The sequence below is a fragment of the Choloepus didactylus genome, chromosome 7 (genome assembly GCF_015220235.1).
Source record: "Choloepus didactylus isolate mChoDid1 chromosome 7, mChoDid1.pri, whole genome shotgun sequence".
NCBI classification, from domain to species: Eukaryota; Metazoa; Chordata; class Mammalia; order Pilosa; family Megalonychidae; genus Choloepus; species Choloepus didactylus.
This window is the reverse complement of record NC_051313.1, coordinates 85,206,229-85,233,339: the sequence shown is the minus strand read 5'-3', so window position 1 is coordinate 85,233,339 and position 27,111 is coordinate 85,206,229. Positions and strand designations below refer to the sequence as shown.

The 27,111-nt window shown below is 36.1% G+C and overlaps 1 protein-coding gene across 4 annotated transcripts in view; it reads left to right on the top strand.

The window, feature by feature from the left end:
* ADGRB3 (adhesion G protein-coupled receptor B3) overlaps window positions 1–27,111 on the top strand; it is a 772,638-nt gene that overhangs the window by 465,316 nt on the left and 280,211 nt on the right. For all 4 annotated transcript variants that reach the window (XM_037842636.1, XM_037842635.1, XM_037842634.1 and 1 more), the window contains one exon: window positions 10,911–10,954. In XM_037842636.1, the coding sequence (XP_037698564.1) occupies window positions 10,911–10,954 (44 nt within the window). The remainder of the gene's footprint in view (window positions 1–10,910; window positions 10,955–27,111) is intronic.

The window sequence follows — 27,111 nt, the reverse complement described above, 5'->3', positions numbered from 1 at the left end:
AGGTAGAAGATAAAACTAAATGTTGACAAAGACATGGGATAAGAATAAAAGAAACGTTTTTTAATCTTTATATTTTAGTCTGAAAGTAGAAACAAGTGTCTGTTAGGAAGGGTAAAAAGGAAAGAGGTATCCAGACATCAAAGTTCATGTTCTATTTATTTTCTAAAATTATTTTCTTTTATTATAACATGCTATGCATAATACTTATAAATTATTAATTCTGTTATTAGTGTCCTGCATACAGTTTATATAGAGATTATCTTAATCTAAGGCATACTTTTCTAAAAGAAGTGAACTCAATTAGATGATCTGTTATCTCAGGCTTCTCATCTACACTTGGCTTCTATATCCATGAAATGCACACTCCTATAGCCTTCATTGTGATATTTTAAGGATAAATTGTTGTCCATAAAGTGCTCTGAGATTCTTAGAACATACCCTAGATAGGTATAGCAATGTTGTAGCTGCCCTGAGACTTTCTCTGAAATTCACATGTTGTGTAAAGACCTGGGTAAAACTAGATAGGGTTTCATAAGACAGAGTAAGAAACCAATTTGAAACACTATTCCCCACCTCATGCCCTGAGCACCTTGATCTTTATCTCCTCTAAGAAACAGATATGGACCCACTTCTTCCCTGAAACTTGCTCAGACTAGCACAGGCCGTGATGCTCTGTCCCTCATTTGTCCCTTACACAGTAAATGATAACCAGTGACATTTACATGAGCATTTCTCTTGTATTGTTTTCTTCTGCTTTTTTTAAAAATCTGATTTTATTGAGATACATTCACACACCATATAATCCATCCAAAGTATACAATCAGTGGTCCACAATATGATCCTATAGTTGTGCATTCATTACCACAATTTTAGAACATTTTCATTACTCCGAAATAAAGCAAAAAGAAAAAAAAGGAAACTTAAAACATCCCATACCCATTATCCCCCCCATTATACTTTTTATTTTATTACTCATCTGTCCATTCACTGGATAAAGGGAATGTCAGTCAAAAGGTTTTCAAAATCACAGCCCAATGATAAAAGCTATATTAAAAGCTATATAGCTATACAATCATCATCAAGAACCAAGGCTACCAGATTACAGTTCAACAGATTCAGGTATTTCCTTCTAGCTATTCTAATACAGTAGAAACTAAAAAGGAATATCTATATAATGCATAAGAATAACCTCCAGAATGATTTCTCAGCTCTATTTGAAATCTCTTTGCCACTGAAACTTTATTTTGTTTCATTTCTTTTCCCTCTTTTGGTCAAGAAGGCATACTCAATCCCACAATGCCAGGGCCAGGATCATGTCTGGGAATCCTGTCCCATGTTGCCAGGGAGACTTACACACTTGGGAGTCATGTCCCATGTAGGGGGGTTGTAGGGAGTTTATTTGCAGGTTGACTGAGAGAGGCCACATCTGAACAATAGAAGAAGTTTTCAGGGGGTGACTCTTAGGCATAATTCTAAGTAGGTTTAGCTTCTCCTTTGCAGGACTGAGTTTCAAAAGAGCAAACCCTATGATCGAAGGCTTGACTTATTAAATTGGGAGTCCCTAATTCTTGTAAGAATATCAGGAATTACCCAGGTGAGAAGTTTAATATTTCCACATTTCCCCCCAGTCCCTCAAGGGGACCTTACAAATACTTTTTTATTTTCTGCTCAAAATATTCTGGGATGTATTCGGGTATTATATTAACCTGTACAGAGTAACAAGATCTCATTCCCTATTTTATGTTCCATGTAGTTGTGTTGTTTAAAGAAACTGACTATACAGGTTAAATTAGATAGTGTGCTACAGAGAATATAAAGTTTGGCCCAAATAAACATCTCTTAAATAACAGTTAAAACTCAGGAATGTAAGTGACTGCTGTAAGAGCTTACAGTCTAGGAACCTTTACAATAATAAGCCTTATTGAACATTCTGTGCTCCCGCGTCATCGATTGCCCAATCTCTGCCCATGTTCCATCCCCTGATAACTTATGCTCTCAAATTCAATTCTTAGCATTTGCTCATTGTAGTTCGTTTATATTAGTGAGGCCTTACAATATTTGTCCTTTTGTTTCTGGCTTATTTCACTCAACATAATGTCTCAAAGTTCACTCACCTAGCTGCATGCCTCCCAACTTTATTCCTTCTTGCAGCTGCTCAATATTCCTTTGTATATATATGTACCACATTTCGCCCTTCTGTTCATCCATCACCTCCATCCACTGCAAATCATGAATATTGATGTCAGAAACACCAGTGTGCAAATGCCTATTCTTGTCCCTGCTTTCAGTTCTTCCAAGTATATACCCAATAACATGGTTGCAGGATCATATGGCTACCCTATACTTAACCTCCTGTGGAACTACCACACTGCTCTCCAGAAGGGATGCACAGTTCTTCCTCCCTACTAACAGTGAATAGGTATATCTGTGTCTCCACATCTTCTCCAGCCCTTGTATCTTTCTCTTTATTTTTTAAACAGTTTTATTCACATACCATGCAATCTATCTTAAATGAATAATCAGTAGCTCCTGGTTTAGTAATATGGTAATGTATTCACCACTATAATCTATATAAGAATATTTCCACTTCTTCCACAAAGAAAGAAGAGGAAAAAAATAAAGAATACAGAATTAAAAAAATAAAAAAGGAGAAACAACAACAAGAATCCCATACCCTTACCCCCACTTTATATCCCCCTCACTTGACATTTAGCTTTGGTATATTGCCTTTGTTACAATTAATGGAAGAATATTACAATGTTACTGTTAACTATAGACCTTAGTTTGCATTGATTGTATTTTTTTCACCATATACCATCCCATTTTCAACACCTTGCAATGTTGACATTAACTTGTTCTCCCTCATGTAAGAACTTTCATATATTTCTATATTTAATCAACATCATTGTCCATTCTAGGTTTTGCTAAGTTATACAGTCCCAGTTTTTATCCTCTGGATTTCCTTCTGCTATCATACATGTTCCCTAGCCTTCCTCTTTCAACCATACTCACACTCAGCTTTGTTCATTATACTTACGTTATTGTGCTACCATTGGATAGTATTGTACTATCCATTTCTGGATCTTTATAATAGATCCTGTTGGACATTCTGTACTCCTTCAGCATCAAATGCCCAATCTCTACTCTTTGTCTACCTCCTGATGACCTGTGTCCTTTACTTTAACTCTTAGAGTTTGCTCATTATAGTTATTTCATATTAGTGAGACCATATAGTATTTGTCCTATTGTTTTTGGCTAATTTCACTCATCATAATGTCCTCAAGATTCTTCCATGTTGTTTTACATCATGACTTTATTCTTTCTTACAGCTGTATAATATTTCATCATATTTATATGCAGAATTTGTTTATCCACTCTTCCATTGATGGATATTTGAGCTGTTTCCATCTCTTGGCAATTGTGAATAATGCCGCTATAAACATCAGCGTACAAATGTCCTTTCATGTCCTAGCCTTCAGGTCCTCCAAGTATATATTAGTAATGGGGTTGCTGGATCATATGGCAATTCTACACTTAGTTCTTGAAGAATTGCCAAATCACCTTCCAGAGTGGTTGCACCATTCTGCATTTCCACCAACAGTGAATAAGTGTACTTCTTTCTCCATATGCTCTCAACACTTGCATTTTTTTTTTTTATAATGGCCATTCTAGGAGTTGTGAGATGATATCTTATTGTGGTTTTGTTTGCATTTCCCTATTAGCTAGTGAAGTTGAGCATTTTTTCATGTTTTTGAGCCATTTGTGTTTCCTCTTCAGAAAAGTGTCCCTGTCTTTTGCCCATTTTTTAAAATTAGGTTGTTTGTCTTTTTGTTGTTGAGTTGTAGAATCCCTTTATATATTCTGGATATTAAACCCTTACCTGATATTGGGTTTCCAAATATTGTCTCCCATTGCTTAGACTGCCTTTTTACTTTCCTGAAAAGTCCCTTTAGTAAAAAGTGTTTAAGTTTGAGGTGATCCCATTTATCTATTTCTTCTTTCATTGCTCACACTTTGGGTAAGGTCTAAGAAACCACCTCCTATCACAAGATCTTTAAGATATTTCCCTAAATTTTCTTCTAAAAGTTTTATTTTCTTAGCTCTACTGTTTAGGGCTTCCATCCATTTTGAGTTAATTTTTGTATAGGGTGTGAGATAGGGGGTCGTTTTTAATTGTTCTGGATATGGCTATCGAGTTCTCCAAGTACCATTTGTTGAAGAGACAGCTCTGTCCCAGTTAAGTTGTCTTGACTGACCAATCAAAGATCAATCATCCATAGATGAAAGGGTTTATTTATGAACACTCAATTTAATTCCATTGGTCAATACACCTATCTTTATGCCAATACCATGCTGGTTTGACTACTGTAGCCTTGTAATATGCTTTAAAGTCAGGTAGTGTGAGACCCACTTTATTTTTCTTTCTCAAGGTATTTTTAGCTATTCGGGGCAGCCTCTGCTTCCCAATACATTTGATTGTTGATTGTTGTTTTTACTATTTCTTCAAAGTAAGTTGTTGAGATTGGTATTGCATGGAATGTATAAATCAATTTGGGTAAAATAGACATCTTAACTATATTTAGTCTCCAATCCATGAACACATTATGCCCTTCCATTTATTTAGGTCTTCCTTGATTTCTTTTAGCAATTTTTTGTAGTTTTCTGTGTAAAGTTATTTTGTGTACTTGGCTAAATTTATTCCTAAATATTAGATTCTTTTGGTTGCTATTGTAAATGGAATTTTTTTCTTGATTTCCTCCTCAGATTATTCCTTACTAGTATATAGATACATGATTGATTTTTTTGTATTTCTCTTGTATCCTGCCTGTGCATGTATGAAACTTTTATGTACTCAGAAAAGTCATTCTCTTTTAATTTAAAGCTGTGGGTGCAGCCTTATTGAAGTGGTATCTTTTGATTATTTTTTTTTCCATGGAGATGAGACCCACTCAATTGTGGTTTGGACCTTTCTTTTGATTAGATTATTTCCATGGAGATGTGACCCCATCCATTCAAGATGGGTCTTAATTAGTTCACTGGAGTCCTTGAGAGAGCTCAGGGAGACAGTGAGAGCTCAGAACTGACACAGATCCAGAGATACTTGGAGAGAAAGTGCCCAGAAACATTTTGAGATAGTTATTGAAATCAGAACCAGGAGAGAAGCTAAAAAATGAAATCCAGAATTTTCCCCAGAGAAGCAAACAGAGGACTCCCAGATGCTTAGAGAGAAATTCCTTGGGAGGAACAATCAAAGACACACAGGAGCTGAGAGAGAGAAGCTAATACAGAAGCCCAGAGACATTTTGGGAAAAACACTGGAAATGAGAAGCTAACCCTGAGAGATGCCCAATAGTCTCTGGCTGTGTGCCTTCCCATGTGACAAAGGAACCCAGGATGCCATTGACCTTTCTTCAGAGAAGGTATCATCCTACTGATGCCTTAATTGGGACATTTTCATGGCCTTAGAACTGTAAAATTGTGAATTAATAACCCCCCCACTGAAAATGTCAATTCATTTCTGATATATTGCATTTCAGCAGCCTTTGCAAACCAGAACACTGCCACTTCCACTTCACTGTACTCATTTATTAGCTCTAATAGCTTTACTGTAAATTCTTCAGGATTATCTACATATGGTATCATGTCATCTGCAAACAGTGAAAGTTTTACTTCTTCCTTTCCAATTTGGATGCATATTATTTCTTTTTTCTCCCCTAATTGCTCTAGTTAGAACTTCCAGCACAGTATTGAATAACAATGGTGACAGTGGGCATCCTTGTTTTTTTTCCTAATCTTCAAGGGAAAGCTTTCAGTCTTTCCCCATTGAGTATGAAGTTTTCATGCTCTCAATTTCATTTATTTCTGCTCTAATTTTTGTGATTTCTTTCCTATTGTTTGCTTTGAGGTTAGTTTGCTGTTCTTTCTTTAGTTCCTCCAAGCGAGCAATTAAGACCTCTGTTTTTGCTCTTTCTTCTTTGTTAATATAGGCACTTAGGGTAATAAATTTCCTTCTCAGCACTGCCTTTGTTGCATACCATAAGTTGATATGTTCTCAATTTCACTTGCCTCGATATTTTTTTATTTCTCCTGTAATTCTTCCGTGATCCACTGCTTGTTTAAGAATATATTGTTTAGCCTCTGTATATATGTGAATTTTCCAGCCTTCTGCATTTTATTTATTTCCAACTTCATTCCATTTTGATCTGAGAAAGTGTTTTTTGTACTTTTAATATTTTTAAATTTATTGAGATTTGCTTTGTGACCCAATATGTGGTCTACCCTTGAGAATAATCCTTGAGCACTTCAGAAAAATGTGTATCCTTCTGTTTTGGGTGCAATGTTCTGTAAATGTCTAAGTCAGCTTCATTTATCATACTATTCAAAATCTCTGTTTCCTTATTTATCCTCTATTTTGATGTTCTCTCTGTTGATGACAGTGGTGTATTGAATCTCCAACTATTATTGTAGAGGTGTCTACTTCTCCCTTCAGTTTTGTCAGTGTTTGCCTCATATATTGTGGGGCGTTCTGGCTTGGTGCATAAATATTTATGATTGTTATGTCTTCTTGATGAATTGTCCCTTTTATTAATGTATAGTGTCCTTCTTTGTTTCTTTTAATTGTTTTACATTTGAAGTCCAATTTGTCTGATATTAGTTTAGCTACCTCCACACTTTTCTGGTTGTTGTTTGTGTGAAATATCAATTCCAGCCTTTCACGTTCAACCTATTTTTGCCCTAGGATATAAAGTTTGTCTCTTGTAAGCAGCATGTAGATGGGTCCTGTTTTTAATCCATTCTTTCAGTCTACGTCTTTTGACTGGGGAGTGTAATCCATTAACTTTTAATGTTATTACTCTAAAGGCAGTTCTTTATTCTACCATTTGTTCTTTTGGATTTTATATGTCATATCTTTTTTTCCTTCTCTTTATCCCTTATTAATAATCTTCATTTCTACACTTCTCTCCAAACCTCTCTCTCCTGTCTTTTCCTATTTGCTTATAGCGTTCCCTTTAGAATTTCTTGTAGAGCTGGTCTCTTGTTCACAAACTCTCTCAGTGTCTGTTTGTCTGAAAATATTCTAAACTCTCCTTCATTTTTGAAGGACATTTTTGCCAGATATATAATTCTTGGTTGGCAGTTTTTCTCTTTCAGTATCTTAAATATGTCATATCACTATCTTCTCGCCTCCATGGTTTCTGCTGAGAAATCCATACATAGTTTTATCAAGCTTCCCTTGTATGTTGATGGATCACTTTTCTCTTGCTGCTTTCAGGATTTTCTTTGTCTTTGATGTTTGATAATCTGATTATTAAGTGTCTTGGTGTAGATCTATTCAGATCTATTCTGTTTGGGGTATGCTGTACTTATTGGAGCTGTAATTTTATTCTTTCATAAGAGATTAGAAATTTTCAGTGTTTATTTCCTCCAATATTCTTTCTGCCCCTTTTCCCTTCTCTTCTCTTTCTAGGACACCCATAACATGGAAATTTGTATGCTTCATTTTGTCATTCAATTCCCTAAGTACCTTTTCATATTTTTCCATTCTTTTCCCTATCTGTTCTTTTGTGTGTAGGATTTCAGATATCATGTCCTCAAATTCCTTTCTCTGCTTCTTCAAATCTGCTATTGTAGTTTCCATTATGTTTTTCATCTCTTCTATTTTGCCTTTCTTTCCCATAAGTTCTGCCATTTGTTTTTTACTCAAGCTTTCAAGTTGTTCTGTATGGTCACTCAACATCTTTATTTCCTTCATCTCTTTTGCCACATTTTCCTTCAACTTGTTGATTTTATTTAGAAGATTTGTTTGTGCATCTTTAATTAGTTGTTTCAAATCCTGTATCTCATTTGAAGTGTTAATTTGTTCCTTTGACTGAGCCATATCTTCATGTTTCCTGGTATGGCTCGAGATTTTTTCTGGTGTCTAGGCATCTGATTTCCTTGATTTGTTTATTCTGGGGGTTGTTTTCTCTCTTTTACCTAGGGATTTCTTGTTGGCTGGCTTTGTTCTATATCTGTTCTTTGACATTCAGTTCAACGTATTCTAGACTTCTAGCATAGCTTCTCTTTAACTGATTAGAATTTTTTGTCTTTTTTTTTCTTCTGATTCTTGCCCTCTTGCCCTGCCTATATGGAGGGTTTGTTGTTGTTGTTATTGTTTTTCCAGAAGAGAGTCTCCCCAGATAGAATCTACCCCAATCAGATTTTCCCAGACAAGACAGACCAGGACTCAGGAAGAGGATATAATCAGTATCAAGGTTCCCTGGGGATGAGACCCAACAGAGTGCTGTTCTTTCCTGTGAAACCTCTTGATTCTGTGCTTTTTCTATACTGCCCAGGGGGTGGGGTTTGTCAACACTTAGCTTCCACCAGTGTAAAGTGGTATGGTGCCTTTAATTCTCAGCAGGCCCTGCCCCTGGCAGGGGTGTGTTTGAGACAGAGGCTGAGGCAGAGGTTAAGCTTAAACTGTTTCTGCTTTCTAGCCCCTGGGGTCTGAATTCTCTGAATGAGAGCTGCCACTTGTGCTGGGCCCTGCCCCTCTCCCATTTCTTCAGGAAGATATGCCCTTAGGGAATTATCTCCTTCACCTGATCTCAGATATTCCTTAACTCCACTTTTGCCTGGGGCAGTGCTGAAAACTGAGACAGCCTGCTGCTTTCTTTATGCTAAAAAGTTAAAAAAAAAAAAATCATGTTCAGAGCCAATCCCCAGTCTCCTAGTTTGCCAGTCAAGAGCCAGAGTTGGCACCTGGCTCTATGTGCCCCTTTTCTTTGGGAACAGCCCTTTTCTAGTATTCTGCACTCAGCCGACTCCAAACACATGTTTTGTGTGTTTGCACACTCACGTGTGTGTGTGTGTTTCCATCAGCCCTGCCTCCTTTCTGCCGGGAAAACCTCTGGATTCCTGACCTGCTTTCTCTGGGTTTATCTGTGCTCAGAGCTTGTATTCAGTAGTCCAAATTTGTTAATTAAATCTGCAGTTGGAACTTGGTTGAGCTGCCTTCCCTCATTCCTAGTAGCAACTACTCCTTTTTCCCATGGGAAAGTGACTCCATAACAGCCTGCCATGCTAGTGGGGGAGTGGCACCAGCCTCCACAGATTGGGAGACTTATTTACAATTCTGCAATGTGATCTCGGCCCTTCCACCCATTCCAGACTGGTGTACAATGTGTGTCTGGTCACGGAATTCCCCCAAACAGTTGTTCCAGACAGTTCCTGGCTACTTACTAGCTGCCCTAGAGAACGAATGAAATTCCACATCTCCCTATGCCACCATCTTGCCCCACCTTCATAACTTTTCCTTAGAAACAATTGATCCCCTATATTGTTTTATAAACATTTCATATATGTGTTCCTCATCTACCTTTGTAAGATATAACCTTTTACAGGTAAGGGGGTGTTTTTATGCTCCAAGAGCATAGTTTTGAAGTATTAGCATTTGATAAGATGTAAGATACTTTGGATACATGATCTTGAAGAATTTTGGAAAATGGTAAGTTTGCTACAATATTGGAGTTTGTCACATGTCTCAATTAAAATAATAAATAAAGGTGGGTGGATTTCACTAATTTAGATTAGTGAGCTTAGTTTTTAATTCTGGCAAAATTCTAAGATGTTGCTTTTCCAGATATACCCTAGTAATTGCCTACCTGTAGACAGGAGGGAGGCCTGAGACGCCAAGTCATGGCTGGCTGACACTAAGAGAGAATGCCAATCTGTGGGAGGGAGTCAGAGGCCTGTTTCAGTATTCTCTCTTCTGCTTTCCTTGGCATATTCATCATTTTTATCAATGACTTTGTTGATAGAAGACATAGATACTATTTTTATTTCTTAATCCTCTTATTATTGAAAGCTTGTAAACAATAATGAATGTGTGGATGCCTAAATCAGGATTCAGAAGCTCTCCAGACACTGGACTGTATGAGTAACCCCTTCAAGCTCTGAAAGAGACCACCAAAATATCTGATACACTCTTAGCACCTAAGATTATTAGGAACGTGGCACCTAAATTAGAGAAGGAATAGAACTACTCTGCTCTTCCCAGAGCGGACACAATTGGATGATTCACTAAACACGTTTTTAAAGTATCTGCTCCAGATAGACCACAAAGTATTTTTTGAGAAGAAAAGACTCTTCAGATGTGTGATGAGGCCTGTAGATATCTAAAGATACCCTATAATGGAAGAATTATTTGGTTAATTTCAAAGAGCAAGATAAGGCCCAAGTAATGTAAACTGACAGAAAGAAAATAAGTTTCCAAAAATTGGTACTTCTCAAAACAAAAAGTACTTCTTTTGGTAGTCCAGTGTGGAAAATTTGTATAATTCTGAAGATCATGGTGGTTAATCAATATGTAACTATTTAGTTTCATTAGATATGATTCATACAAATATGATTTGTTGATTAAGAAGGTATTGTGAGTCAACAAACTCTCTGGAAATGGACAGTTAATGCAACCATCTCTTGCCTCTAGGAAGCTCACCAATTAGAGGCGGAGGAGGGACTAGTGATAGTGGTTGTACATATGCATACTAAAAATGTTTCACTGTAACTTAAATATTGTGAATACCTTGATCTTCTTAAAGAAAGTAATCCAGCAATTAATAGTTTAGAAGAAAGAACAATGAAATAGAAATCATCAAAATACCCGGCCTTGTAGCAAGAGAGCTTTACTTTTGATTTTTGACATTTGGAATAAATGTATTGTTTTCATGACTGGGGTTTCATAAGATAGGTCACCAGATCTGTGAGAAAGGAAATGTACATTTCTTTGCCGAAAAAATAAAGGAGAATTCTTTAAAATATCTTACTGCGAAATAAGAAATGCACCATTCTGTTTGCTTTTCACATAATCCCTCGATTGTTTATGTATGTATTCAAGATATATTTATTCTTTCTCTGCTTATTTTTAGGGTACTTTGAATCCCTATTGTGTGTTGTGGGATGACTCAAGAACGTAAGTGACAGATATTTTCTTACTTTACTTTGGAATAAATATTCAAAGCACATTGTTATATTCAGCTGCCTAGTCAACAGTTATATGATCAATTGGTGGGATGTCAATTACACTCAGAGAAACATTCTGCTTTTTGAATCTGGTGGACAACATGATGAATGTGTTTGTGTGATGCCATCAAATTACATCCCAAGATAGGATTGTGTTACCTAATGTGTAAGGCACATTGTAATGCAGATTCCATGACAATTTTTCAAGAACTCTGATATTTAAAAATTTTAGGAACTCAAATGCTATTTCAGCATCTTGCCCTAGTAATTCAGCATGGCATTGCAGATTAAAATAGCAACATCTATGGCTATTGACCAATATATTACTTGCATGACCTTGAATCTGTTATCAGAGTAATGCAATATTAATATGGCTCTTCCATCTTGTTTTGTTATAAAGACCTTGAGTGACATTTAATTGTTTTTATTCATATATTTTGTGAATTCATGAAGACAAAAAGATAATTACATTTTAATAAGGATAAGTAATTCTTCCATGTATCCCTTTATTTTTACAAATCATTGCAATGTATCCTGTCAAAAGCAACTTCATTTCATTGATAATTCTTGTGAGCTTTTAATATCTTAAACAGTAGACAATCCTTTGTGAAGTCTTAATTAGACTTCTATACCCTAGATACTTACATAGGTTTGTTTCAGTGATATACCTAGCTTACACATTTTTTTAGGTGAAGGGGAGATAAATGTCAACCCTATAAACTAACACAACTATGTGAAAACTGTCAGATAAGGCACATGTATTTTAAGAATTCTCCCAGTGTTCTTCACACTAAATATGATCTACATTTGAGTTTTTATGATGTTGATTGTCTCTTGCCAGTAGTTATTGGAGAATTAAAAAAAAATTCTTAGAATTTCTAGGAAAGGAGCAAATCTGTAGGCAATTTGCTCAGTCCTAGAGTATTAATATAATTTAAGCTACCAATTTCTTTATGTTGTTGACAAATCAATGATTTTAAGCATATGTTTTGCTATAGGTTCTGATACTCTAGGAATCCTCTTTTCCTAGGAATCTTAGTATCATAAGGAGAATTCAAATTTGGCCTGTTGATAGTATCAGCTGGACACCCTCACCTATGTCATTATTTTTTCTGAAATCATGTACAGAAACCCATGGTCATAAAACTTTTTGTGAAATTTCTTCTCTCTACTAATATCCAGAGAAGTCTTTGTTGTATATTCTAAGACATTGCTTAGTATGTTATATAACCAAGGGACGAATAAAATGCTATAAAAATCTAATTGAATGTTTTCTGCTTAAGAAAAATATGTTTTATTAATCACCTGATTATAGCTATTTACATTTATTCATGAATAATAACTAAATTTTCTTTTAAGTTTACTGTCTTTTACCGGGTACAATTTGCTTCTATGCTGATCTAAGCAAAGGACAGTGTTACTAATTCCCATAGCCTTTTAGGACTGTTAAAGGGACACTACAAAAAAAAATATTCCCCTATTTCATGCCCCCTGTTGGTTTCTTTTCATGGAGAATATAAGATGTTGAGGTTAATTTGTAATGTTATTGGTATTTGAGCATTAAGGTTTGAGCATTAACCTTAGGAATCAATCACATTCTACTTTTCCTAACATCTGCTGACGATGTGTCTCTTATCTGTCACAAAAAAAACACATCTTAGCTTTACAAATTCAACCTCTAAGTTGTCCTTGAAGAAAACAATTCAGGGAGAGAAGGAGATGTATTTATCAGCCTTTCAAAGTAGACTCAAGAGATCAGTATAGTTCATGTTTTTTTGATGTATCTGAAAAGTGATCAAGAAGCTTCCCATCATGAGAGAACTTCATCCCGTCACACTTGTTTCCAGATTGTTTCATCATTAAAATTATTTTGGGGTGAGTACTGGTGTTCCATTATATTGATGGCCATTGAGATGGTTTCCGATTTATTTATTCTATAAACTGTGTTTCTGTATACCTCTTTGTACATCTCTCATTGAGAATGCCCCTGATCATTCCTTCTGAAGTGCCACCCTCATATTCTCTTTATTCCAGCCTATTTTATATTCTTCATGGTATGCATTATTACTTTATTTATGTTTCTGTTTGTTTATTGTCTGTCTATCTCCCCCCACTAGAAAATAAGTGTCATATTTATTTACCACTTTCTTATTTACCACTGTACTGTCAGTCTAGTACAGCAGCTGCACAAAGATACATTCAACAAATATTTATTGGTTAGTTTTTTGCAGAAATGAATGATTGTACCTGCCTCAGGTGCTCTTTCTATTTAAGAATTATTTCCACTTCTGTTTCATTTTATCAGCTGATTTATATATTTCTAGCAATTATTAGATCTAATGCTGGAAGTTTAAAGGGAGAAAGTTTCAGTTTGATAAGATACTTGTCCTTTATAAACAGTAATTTAATTTCTAAAAGCAATCTATTAACCCTGATGATCCAATACAAAGGAATTTTGTTCTATTCTGAGTAGACACAATAGTTCTAGACATTTTCAAAAAACATTTTTGATCTTGCTTTGGCTAACTAAAAGGATGAAGAAAATGCATCATCACAGCTGACTCATGAAATAAATTGAAAGTAGTTTGCTCATTTCAAAAATAGGCCTATTTTAGGTAGGAGAAATGTTTCACTTTTTAAGTGTCTTACAGTTATCATTTTGGTAATTGATAATTTTCACATTCTTTGGGATACTCTAAATTTGGATTTTGAGTAGATCACAAGTGTTGACTGCATTCCCTGGAAAACCTATAGTCTTTCCCTTAAACTAACCCATGGTCTTTCTCTGTTTTGGTAGCATTAGATAATGCCCTCATGTCTGTGGAGTATTAAATTTGTTTTCAGAAGATGTTTCAGAATTTTAATTGTAGGCTAAACAGTTTTGTCAATACACTTGTTGTTTATTTGCCTACCTTGCCACTGAAAATGAAAGCTTCTAAAGACTGGACTTTCTCATTTTTCTACATTTCAAATTGATTCATTGGAGTTGAGAGTAGCATTCGTCACATCTTGACTGAGACTGACACTGCCTTGTTTTATCTCAGAGTTAGGTAATTGAGTTGCTGTGATTCCTCTCCTTTGCTCCTTTTGTCCTTATTTCTTCATACCCAGAACATCTTCCTTTCCTTTTCTTGTTCATAATGGTAGTCACCATTTCATTTACCTCACAGTATGATTCCTAGCAAACATAAAACTAATACCCCAGCCTCGTTCCATCACTCCAGGGGGTTGCTCTTATATTTTGCTCTTCAAGGACTGGCATAATCGAAACCATCAAGGAGACACATTACACTTTTAGCAACATACACTCTAGGAAAGGTCTGCTAGCTCTTAGAAGTTCAAACCAGTTATACAAAGTTTTACTGTTATTGGATAGCCAGCCTTTCTCCTCCAGGTAATAACCAAATTATAAAGTTATTTTATAAGACTCTATTCACACTGTGCTAGACTGGGAGCAAACTGATATGGACAGAACTTATAAAAATTACAAAATTATAATAAAGGAGAAAAAAACTAGGAATAGATCTTGTTGATAACTTCTTTCATATAATCGTTAAGAGAGAAAATAGAACAAGAACAGTTAACTGTGTAGAACAGTAACGTGATAGTCACATTGTTTGGGGGCAAATATGGAAACATTCTTTATGGACCTACAGTTACCTAACTGCAGCCTTTTCTTGAGCAGCAATGAAAAATATAAATAAGTCTATATCCAAAACATTCAGGATACTTACAACCATATTTCCAATAGATCACTATTCCTAGAATTTCCTAGTGATAGTTAAATAGTTAAAAATGACTTAACTTCAAATAGTGTTGTTACTTTTATCATGCAGATTGATCTGTTCAAAACATGTTCAAATGTAACTGAGTACTTCGTGACAGTCAATTCCTTGGAAAGAAATTACATGATAATGTAACAAGCATTGTGTGCACCATCTATTATGTCCAACATCTATCTCATATTCAATTTTCTTGAATAGTCCCTAAGATCATGTTTGCTTTTCCGTAGTTTGAATGGTAAGAAATAATGATTTCTGGCTGACACTTGTGTAATTCTTCCTCAGTGGGTATATTCAGTATATCTAGTATGAGTGCAACTGTAGAAGCGCAAAGTTAAATACTTGGAGTTTGCATCCAAGATGTCAGGATTCCAAGGAATTTTCCCTATCTATACAGGTCCAATAATCAATTTTCAAGTTATATAATACTATTTTATGCTTTTGTCTGACAGAAATGAGAACATTAGACTTTTAAATTATCAAAACACTAGTCCTTGTAAGTTAAAGTAAAATTTACCCGATCTCCAAAAAATGAAGTATTAATCATAATCAAAAATAATAAAGCCAAAATTTAGACTAGGTATTGCTTTTCAAATTTATTGTTGATAGAACTTTTGCTTCTGTTTGCAAATGAAACATGCTCTTTTAAAAGTTCTGCAAAAATCAATAGAAAAAAATCTTAATTCCCTAATAAAATAGCAATATAATTAAAGATTCTTTAGTAAGAACTAAATGAAGCTTTCTTTAATGCTTGCTTTTCTGCCTTACTTTTTAAAGTTCTGATATTCACAATAGAGTGTTGTGCCAGTTTGAATGTATTGTGTCCCCCAAACGACATTATTTTTGATGCAATCTTGTGGGGCAGACATAGTAGTGGGGATTAAGTTGGAACATTTGGATTAGGTTGTTTGCATGGAGATGCGCCCCACCCAACTGTAGATGATAACTGATGGGATATTTCCATGGAGGCGTGACCCCACCCATTCAGGGTGGGCCTTGATCAGTGGAGCCATATAAATGAGCTGACTCAAAGAGAAGGAACTCAGTACAGCTGTGAGTGACATTTTGAAGAGGAGCAAGCTGCAGCCTAGAGAGGAATGTCCTGGGAGAAAGCCATTTTGAAACCAGAACTTTGGAGCAGATGCCAGCCACATGCCTTCCCAGCTAACAGAGGTTTTCCAGATGCCATTGGCCATCCTCCAGTGAAGGTACCCGATTACTGATGTGTTACCTTGGACACTTTATGGCCTTAAGACTGTAACTGTATAGCCAAATAAACCCCTTTTTATAAAACCCAATCCGTCTCTGGTGTTTTGCATTCCACAGCATTAGCAAACTAGAACAGATTTTGGTACCAGAAATGGGGTGCTTTTGCTGCTGTGTTTGCAAATACCAAACATGTTGGAATGGCTTTTTAAATGGATAAGGGGAAGATTCTGGAAGAATTGTGAGGAGCTTGATAGAAAAGGCCTAAACTGCTTTGAAGAGACTGTTTGTGGAAATATGGACTCTAAAGATACTTCTGACGAGGCCTTGAACAGAAATGATCAATGTGTTGTTGCAAACTGGAAGAAAGGCGATCCTTGTTTTAAAGTGGCAGAGAATTTGGCAAAATTGAGTCCTGGTGTCAGAAGGAAGGAAGAATTTGAAAGCGACAACCTGGAATACTTAGCTGAGGAGATCTCCAGACTACATGTGGAAGATATACCCTGGCTTCTTCTTGCAGCTTATAGAAAAATGCGAGCGGAGAGAGATAAACTTAGAACTGAACTCTTGGGTTCAAAGAAACCAGAAGCTGATGGCTTGGAAAATTACGAGCTTCCAGAGGGTAGAATTCCAGAAGCTACAGCCCAACGTGAGGATGTAACCAAACTTGGAACCCAGCTGCCATTTCAGTACAAGCCAAGATTGGAGATGGAATTATCCAGAAAGGATTTGTGGAAACTCCTATTGTCTGATGGCTTTGACCCCTGCATGCTTCATGCGAAGCCAACAGAATTTTTGTGAGATCTTTACAGACAGAGCCGCTGCCAGTTGGGACTGGAGGAGAAAGACAAGGAACAAATTGAAGGAAAAATTTCTTCAAAGACAGAGCCATGGAGGTTGAGGTCTGGAGTCAAGAGGTCTTGGGCTGGGAGAGTGGAGCAGCCCACACGCATGGAAAGGGTGAGTTTGCCCCGGAGGTCGAGGGCAGGCTTTCCGCCTCGATGCTCTGGAAGAGTTTTGCCACCCGAGGTCCCAAAGAGGGTGGAGCACATTCCCAGGGAATTGGGGAGAGCCTGGCTGCCACCACACTGTTCTGAAGGGGTTGAGCGTGTGCCCCTGAGATGGAAGGGAATCCGGGAGCTGCCCCAATGTTTGAGAAGGGTGGGGCCGAGAAGGTGGTCTCCCCAATGTGTGGATATGTTGGAGCACTCACCCAAGTGTTTGGAGAGGAAAGGGCTGCCACAAAGGCCCTTAGGAAGGGTTAGACTCCTGGTCTCTCAAGCCCCAAGGATGCAACATCGTTCTGTTAATGACTCTCTGACTTTGAAATCTAATGGAGTTTGTCCTGTGGGTTTTAGGAACTGTTTTGGTCCTGTGAACCCTGTTTTCCTTTCAGTTTCTCCTTATGGGAATGTTTATCCCATGAATGTCTCTCCTTTGTATATTGGAAGCATATAACTTGTTCTAAGTCCACAGATCCAAAGCTAAAGGAGAATTATGCCGTAGGACCCACGACGCCTGTAATTGATTTTGATAGGATCTTGTACTTAACTTTTGTTACTGAAATGATTTAAGTTTTTGTGATATTGTGATGGAATGAATGTATTTTGTATTTGGAAAGATAATGTCATTTTGGGGTCCAGGGGGTGGAATGTGCCAGTTTGAATGTATTGTGTCCCCCAAATGCCATTATCTTTGATGCAGTCTTGTGGGGCAGACATAGTAGTGGGGATTAAGTTGGAACATTTGGATTAGGTTGTTTGCATGGAGATGTGCCTCACCCAACTGTAGATGATAACTGATGGGATATTTCCATGGAGGCGTTACCCCACCCATTCAGGGTGGGCCTTGATCAGTGGAGCCATATAAATGAGCTGACTCAAAGAGAAGGAACTCAGTACAGCTGTGAGTGACATTTTGAAGAGGAGCAAGCTGCAGCCTAGAGAGGAATGTCCTGGGAGAAAGCCATTTTGAAACCAGAACTTTGGAGCAGATGCCAGCCACCTGCCTTCCCAGCTAACAGAGGTTTTCCAGACGCCATTGGCTATCCTCCAGTGAAGGTACCCGATTACTGATGTGTTACCTTAGGCACTTTATGGCCTTAAGACTGTAACTGTGTAGCCAAATAAACCCCTTTTTATAAAAGCCAATCCATCTCTGGTGTTTTGCATTCTGCAGCATTAGCAAACTAGAGCAAGTGTTTTCTAATGAAGCTTTATAATTCAGAATGACCTTCTTTCAGCTTTCTTCAGGGATTGTTTTTTTCTTTTTTACCCCTTAAAATATTTTAAATTTTCCTTATAATATTTTATGGTATTGAATCTTTGGTGCCTAGTTTCTTGAAGCTGTATCCTGGATTTGTTGGCCTATATACTTGAACTTTATGTGCTCACTGTAATGGACATAATAGGTTGTTAATAGTATTACAGATACTTATGTAAACTCAGTAACACATTTTAGATTATTTTTTAACTTATCCTTAAGTTCATGGATTCTCTTTTCACCTGTGTCTAACCTGCTGTTAAATTTATCTTAAATTTCAGTGTTACCATTATTTGTTTTCATTTCTAGAGTTTCCATTTGGTAGTTTTTCTTTTAATTTACTAAATTCATTTTTAGAATTTCCTATTTTTATACAGGTATATTTGAGTTAGGTTTTACTTTTTTTAATGTAGTAAATCTGTAATCTGTGTCTGATAATTCCAATATTTGCCAATATTTGTGTGTTTGTTTCCACTTTTGTTTGTTTCTCTGGACTCTCGTTCATAGCCCATTATTTCCTAGTGTTCTGGGTTATGTAGGGCTAATTGTCATCAAAAAATTCTTTATGAAAATTCTTCAAGGTCTGGAATAGTGGTACCATCCTGCAAAAAGGCTTTGTATTTGCCTCTATTAAGCACATGAGACTGTTAATTAAACCAGGATCCCTTAAACTAGGATCAGTCTAGAGGTTCCTTGGGTCAGCCAGGTGATGTGAGCCCAGGCTGCAGATGAACATGGGGACTGGATCATTGTCACATTTTTTTTTCATATGGGTTCCATCATTTCTAGCAGTTTTTAAATGGGAAAGTTGATCTGAAAAAAAAGTTGTCATTCCTGGAAATGGAAACTCTGAATCATTATCGCCTCACACTTGAAAGTCTTTAATAGCACATCAGTGGTGCCTCTGCATACCTGCTGGGAAGTAATTTAGGTGTGTATCTTTCATAACCCTTATATTTTCTGCCTTATATTGCAATTTGATTCTCCCCCGTACACTTAAGAACTTTGAGGACTGGCAATGTCTCACCTTCATCTCTGTAAATTCTGCTATTTTTAACAAAGAGTATTGCAATTGGCTAGTAAATTTTTTAATTCATTTGACAAAGATTTCTAGAGAGCTTATTATTTGTGCTACTGTTCTGGGTGTCAGGCACAATTTATCAGTGAATACACAAGAATACCTGCCTTATGGAACTTAGATGGGAGGATCGGGTATGGAGAAAGGGTTAAGAATATAAGATATTGTGTCAAGAGGTAAAAATTTCATTAGGGTGGGTGAAGTAGGTCCAGATAAAGAGAACAGAGAATTTATTTATATATACGCCTATGCTTGCCTTATGCCAAGATGCTATCATTCATTAGTGCCCAAAATGTACAAGGTATCAGTTCAGGATCCATCTCTGGTTCCTCAGGTTTTTGACCATGTGCTTTCCTAAGCCATCTAACTAGCTGTTATATTTGGTGTTAAAGTTCTATGTCCATTCCACTTAGCTTTCCTCAAGTGTTTGGCCTTCCATCTTCAACCTTATTTTGTCTGTGGTCTAAATGTCTGTCCCTCTGGCCCCACAGTTGTTACAGTTTCAACCATGCAATTAAATTGTGTAAAGCCTGGGAAGTGGCAGATAAAACTTATGATATGAAAGCTAAATGTTTTAAAATGGAAGCAATTAAGAATTCTAAAACTTCTGGTCAAAAGATATTTATATAATATAAAAGCAGAAGTTTATAAAGTCAGGAAACCATGTCTGTTTAAAAAAAAAAAAAAAAAAAAACCTAAACTAAAGGGGTAGACTCTACTCTTTAATATTTATTTTCAAGCATGCTCTTAAAATTCAAAAGTGGAAACCCTCTGACCTTATTCACATGTATTTCTGAATCCAAAACCCTATCAATTATTTCTGAATTTATAGTTTTCTTCAGTCAGTTATTTACCAGATGAAAAATGATATGGAAAGTTTAGAAATTCTGAAAAGAAAAATATGTACAATATTTCTCTTTATATTTCAGGGAAAATTATTACAAAAGGTAGGCCTCCCAATTTGCCAGTAAAGGCTGCCTGTCTGTTTGAGTATATGAAACTGAAAATCAGCTTCCTCTTTTTGATCAGTAATGTGGAAAAACGTGATAATAAAAATAACTGCTTAATTATTTTAAGCTCCAGATTCCTTACAAATTAAAACAGGCATTATATTGCCTGTCACACAAGGTGATCATGAAGATCAACAGAAAAAGTGCTCTAAGAATGTTTGGCCCAGTGGCTGACACATGGCAGGTGCTCAGTAAAGGTTTCTGGGGACAGTTGTGTTGTTGGTGTGGTTAGTGGGAGACTCCAAAAGAGAAGGCTAACTATTCATATTCCTTTGACTGAACAATGGGCCTCATCTGTCTGGGAAAGTCATTTTTTAAATTTGTCGGACATCTTAGGGAGGATTCCTAGAGTGAAAGAAAAAAAAAATCTGCACATAGGATATAGTAAGGCCAAGAGATACAGCCAAGAGACTCTTAGGAGCCTGAGAAAGCTCTCTTCAAGAGTGTGCACTGTGTGAAAACTGTGCTCTGCACCTTGCCCCATCTACCCTCTTTTCTCCCTCTCATTCCCAGAAATTCATTAAGTCAGTTTTCAGAGTATTTACTTAAGGTAATATGTTAAGAATCAATAATAGCAAAACCAGGAATTCATCCAACATTCCGCACTAATTTATACTGGTCTTGGGGACTCTGGGATGAATCCAAGAGATGTTTTTGGCAGGATTTTTGAAACTATGTTGTTAAAATATTAATAAATATAATATTAATAAGAGCAATCTAGTGCTGGCTGGTAAGGATAGGCCCCTGGTGAACCTCTCTTAATTTGCTAATACCTGTGGTTCTATTTCTGAAAAGGTCTCGGTTTTAAATTTCTGAGAATTCATGTTAAATAACCTTAGAATTGTATTTTTTCAGTCTTTAAATGACCCAGGCTAAAATTTCCCCTTCTTATATATCCCATAAACAACAGACTGGACATTTTTCTTAATATTTTATTTACTATTTCCTTTTCTTATTTTAAGCATCAGAACTGTCCACTCATGCCACAGTAAACAATTATTTTGCAGTTTTGGTGTTATAGACACTCAGTAATTAAAGCTAACATCACCTCTTCTTAGATACCGTTAACCAAGGAATCCAGTAAATATTTGTAAATATTTCTTAAATTCCTTACTAATATTATTATCTAAATTATTTCAAATATAGAAATTAATAACATTAGTAAGTGTGAGATAAATGTAAAAGAAAATTATTTTAAAGTTTGGTAATAAATATATCATAATAGATCCGAATTTCAGGAGTCATTAAAGAAATGCAACAGGATAAGAATGCATGCAGTATATTGATTATGACTAAAAAATGAAACCTACTATTAAATCCTTTTTACTTGTTTATTTGCTTGATAAAATGGACATAAGGAATTACACTTGAAAATTGTAAATCAAGGAACAACTTATAACCACAATATCTTAAAAATTATATTTGGGGTAAAATTGAATTTGTATGCATATGGCACATTTTTCAAAATAGTAAAAACAAAACAAGGCATTTAAAATATATAGAAACATGGTTAACTGGAAAAAAAGAAATTTGAAAATCTAATCTTGAAAAGATAGTAATATCTGTAATATATTGGTAAAAATCTATATTGCTATTATGTAGCAAACAAAAGCCCATTTGTATTTTTTGTTGTTGTTGTTTGTATGTTTGCTTTTTAAGCAGCTTTTTGTTTGTTTGTTTGAACTGGTGCTATTATTTGATTTCTTTTTGATACTGTTAGTAAAGCTGGACTTGGGCAAGAATTGGGCAAGTTTCATTGCCCAGAATTTTCACCAGAATCGTAAGCCAGCCCTAGTCCAAGATGGTATATAAAGTGGATAGCACTTTTTCCTCTCACTAATAGATTCTAGTTATGTTCTGTAGCAGTGTGGCTTTGTATACCAGGTTTTATGAAACCTTATCTGAGAATCCAGCCAGGCACTTGAAACCTGGAGCTGGGTTTTTTGTTTGATTGGTTGGTTTATTTGGAGAGAGAGGAAAGAGGGAAATAGGAGTAGCATTGAAGAAAGTCTTCCAACCAAGGGTCCTTTTAACCATTTTCAAGCATCTTAGTAGCAGATACCCAGGAATTGCTATATATAGATGTTTGTGTGCTTGAAATATACATTCAACTAAGCAGATTCTGAATTTTTATTAATTTATCAAGATTTTTTTAAAAATGGTCTCTTTGTACACAGCCTGCGCTATTTTATTAAAAACGTAATTGTAATAATGTACCACATACTCATGGAATTCTTTCCAACAGTATACTACTTACCAACATTGACAACCAGTCAACTTCCTTTCCAGACCCCTTAACAGCTTATAACTTGATCCTGGACTAAAATTGGAAATCAGAGAAGACCTAGATCTCCTCTATACCAGTGACCCAGAGAGGGACTCTCATTTATTTTCTTTTACATCTATCAAGTTTCAGGATGAAATAGCTGAGATCAGGAGGTAGAAATTTTACCGATACTGTTCTAGATTGGTTACATCCACCTCTCCTAAGCTAGGAACATGAAGAAAATAAAAGAATATCTAGTTATCCAAACAAATGTTACATATTGAGTGGGTGTTTTAAAGTCAAAAGAAACTTTTTAGCAAAAGGCATAGGTAAAGAGAATTGGAAAATAACTTACAGCCAACTGGCCTGTTTGGAAGCTAAATGAAATACAATGCCTTTGTTTGGAAAGACTTCAGACCACAGATGAGCAACTACCTTTTGAATAATGACTATAATTAAAAACCTTTTATGCCTCAGCTCAATGTAGTTTCTATGTTGATAGATCTTTTCAGTATGACCTGAGCACAGACCATGAGTTCCTGAGAATTAAGATCCCCTTCAAAACCTAAGGACAAAAAATATGTATTTTTTTACAGTTCATGTACTCAAAAATTATCAATTATGTTGAATGTCATTGGCTTTCTCAGGGAGGCCTCCCCTTACCCCTGGATTTCTTCAAATCTCCTTGCTTCATGGCTCCATTGTGTTTTCTCTAGCACTTTGCATGGTTCCTGGAACACAGTAGATATTTAATAAATATTTGCTGAATTGAATCTGAATGACTCATTCAATATTATAATAAATTTATGTATGTAATTTTCTTCTCTGTATCATTGCATATATTACATAAATAATGATGTTTTATGGATAGCTACAAATAAAGAATAAAATGCTATTTCAGAGTTGATAAGTCATCTAGTTCAGTATATATTGTATAGAAAACTTACATGTTCCTGAAAGTTAAAATGTTCTTATGCTTCCTTTTTTTCTTTTTTTTTCCAAGAGAGAAATAAGTTCTTTCTGCTGCAGAAAATACAAAGTGATTCAGTGTTCATGGGAGGAATTCATAATTCAGGCTCTTATTTTCACACTGCCTTTCAACAACACCTACACCACCCAGAATAATAATGTGCTAAGCTGCAGTGGCTGCAAAGTATTTCAATAAAAGAAGGAAATTATTTTCATAATTACTGATAAGTTCTTAATTTGTTCTGCTAAATGGTAACTCAACCACAGTTGGTAAAAGAAGAAATTCTTAAGTGTTCATAGTACAAGTTTAGAAAAGGAGGATTGCAGTTGTCTTGAAATGCTAGGAAATGATGAGAATTTAATTTTAAGGAGATCAAGGGTCAATTAGTGGAATTCCTTTGAAGCTCTGAAGGGCAAGGGTCATACTACTTTTTGATATTTAACATGCTCAGTAAAGTTATTTACGTATTTCTACCATTATTTAAAGTAGACAATAGTATTTTTAAAATGAGGAGTGTTGCAAGATGTAAGCAGGACAGAAATCAGTTCAAACTATAATTAAACTTGCCAAAAAATAATAACATGAATAGATATTTATTGAGACCTACATTGAATATTGGCATAATCACTGACTTTATAAAGAAAGTGTACTATTTCAGATTTTTTTCTGATACATGGAAATTAGGTGCTCATTAAATGTATATGAAAGGAAATATTTATTAAGTGAATGAATGAAAGAACCAATGAACATTTACATCATTTTTCTTTCCTGAGCCAGTCTCTTCCTTGCAAGATACCTGGGCATATCACTAATTCTTCTGAGCTTTTATTGCTAGGGTTAAATAAATTAGTGATTGATTAATGCCTCATTTATCCAGCATCTTTGGAGAATGAAGTGCTCTGGTAAAGAAATTTCCAATTCAGTGAAGCTTTTATCTTTTATGTTTTGCATTCTTATCCTCTTAAGCTAAGCCTTTCTAGGATGCACTTCACGTCCACACATCTGTATCAAGAGCAGAACCCAAGCTGCGATAGTTTTGCTGCCCTTGGAGCACAGTGTCTCTCAGCCTCGGCCTTGTGTGATGTTCAGCAGCATCCCTGGCTTCTACCCACTAGATGCCAGTAGCACCCATCTCCTTGTCGTGACAACCAAAATTGTCTCCTGGCATTGCCAAATGACCCTGGGGTACCGGGGTGCAAAATTGTACCCAGTCTAGAACTGTTGATCAAGGGAACATGTTAAAAATGTAGATTCCCGTCCCCAGCTCAGAATTGCAAAATCATAACCTATGGAGGCCATGTAAGTTAAACTTCTCAAATAGGTTTAATACACTAGATTTGAGAATCACTAATTGATTCATTTTCTAAACTTCTCTTACCTAGGAACAAAATCGAATAGCCATAAAGAGTCTCTAACCTTAATTTTACACATATTTCTAAACCCCTGTTAGTACGGTGAGTTAGTCAATACCACTCTTCCAAGTGCTGCATAGACTATGAAATAGTGAATTTCCTCAGTACCTCTGGGTGTGTCCGCTGTGGTTGAGCCTGTTAGGAAGCCAGACCACAGTGAAATTTGACTTTAATGTGATCTCCTGTGTGTATCAAGGTTATGGGTGAGGACACTGAACAGACCATCCTCTGGATAGAAGTAAGCTTTGGCCTTTTCTTCCAGTACTTGTGATGAATTTTCTCCAACTAATGAAATAAATAGAACCATTATGGATGGAGCATAACTTCCATTTATTCACTCATTCACACACACACACTCATTCATTCAGTTATTAATTTATTTAATACATTCGTTTATTCAACAACTATTTATTGAACAACTACGATATGTCAGGCACTTCGTTAAGTGTGGGGGGTGGGGGACAGGGGACACAAATAGTAGGCAGCATATGGAACTTGCAATCTATAGGGGAAACATTAGAGATGTGGCCACAAAATCAACAAAGCCTACTTGAGGAATAAGACCATGATCTTCATTAGCAAGGAGCTGTAACTGGGATAACCAGCTACAGGATGTTAATTAGCAACTCATCTGTTCTGCAAAGGAGATAGAACCCTGATAGTCTGGAAAAGAAAATCTGGTACCTAACATTTGCCCTGGTCACAAACATTGTAGGAGAAATTAGCTAACAGTGCTATAAGCATGTTTCCTGTATTCCTACTATTAGGGAGAGGAAATTGCCCTAAAATTTAATTAAATTAACATAATTGTTTAATTTTAGACATAAAAGGATGTTAAAAATAGCCTTTGATATCAGCTGCTATTTTCAAATAAAAAAATTTGGAGTATTTTTGGATAAGATTAGAAAATGAAAAAAAAAAAAAAATAAATAACTTTTAATTATGAAGCTGGAAAATAATCATGGAAGAAGCCATTTGTTTAAGTCCCTGTCTGGAATGTATTTCCTTTTAAGCTGTCTGTGGTCCTTCTCTTGGGTCCTGGATTCCTTTCTCCAGTTTCTCTCGGGGCCTTGCTCTAGCAGTAATGCCCTCCCTCTCCTGATTCTTCAACCTTGTTCTCCCCACTGGCTTTTTCCCCGTTGCCAGCAAAGATCCCCAAGTTCTTTCACCTCTAAAAATAAATATATACTCTTTTTAGCCTACTTAAATTTTGTAGCTCTCCTTACAGGCTTGAGCCATCTGTCCTGTTCTGTCTACCCTCCTTCAAGACCAATGACTTGCCTTTTGAACATCAGAAATGCCCAGCACACTAATATCAATTTTGATATCTAATCTGGAGGGAGATAGAAAGAGGAGCATTAACTCACTATATTATAAGGTTATTGAATGGTTTATTTGAAATACCTTTCTAATTAATCTCTCATGGGTCTACTTCTTTCACCAACAATAAATCCCTTCAAGACTGAGACCTAATTTTATTTACCTTGTCATCTGCCCCTAGCCTCCACCCCACATCTGCCCCTACCATTGCACATAGTAAGCAATCAAAAAAGTCTTTGGTGATTCTATTTGTTGCTGATGCTTTTAACTAACATGAATGAAATGTGTTTAGGTGTGTAAGCCACTGTGCTGGGCAACTGAGAACACACAAAACCAATAGACAATGATCCTTCCCTCACGAAATTATAGTTAGTAGAGAAAACAGCAAAGTAGAGATGATTATGATTGAGAAGTAACAGTGCTATATGTCAGAACCTATCAGACTTGGGGATCCAGAGAAGATCTCTCAGAAGACATGAAGACTGAATTGATTCTGAAGGTTTTAGCCCACTGAATGGACAGGGGAGCAAGGGGAAGGGAAGTTTTCAAGGCAGAAAAAAGCAATGTGTGTTGTTATGGAGGGTAGTGTTAGAGTACTGAGCTTGTTGAGAAGGCTTGGAGCCTAAGTCCAACGAGTTGAGGTGGCAGGTAGTCCCAAGATGGAACCAGAACTGTGTTTCCCTTGCTAGGGAGTTTGGAATTTTTCCTAAAGTTTATGGAAAACCACCAAAATTATTTAAAGCAGGGAAATTCATTAGGAAATAAAAACAAAACAGGTGATGATGGACACTGGACCAGAAG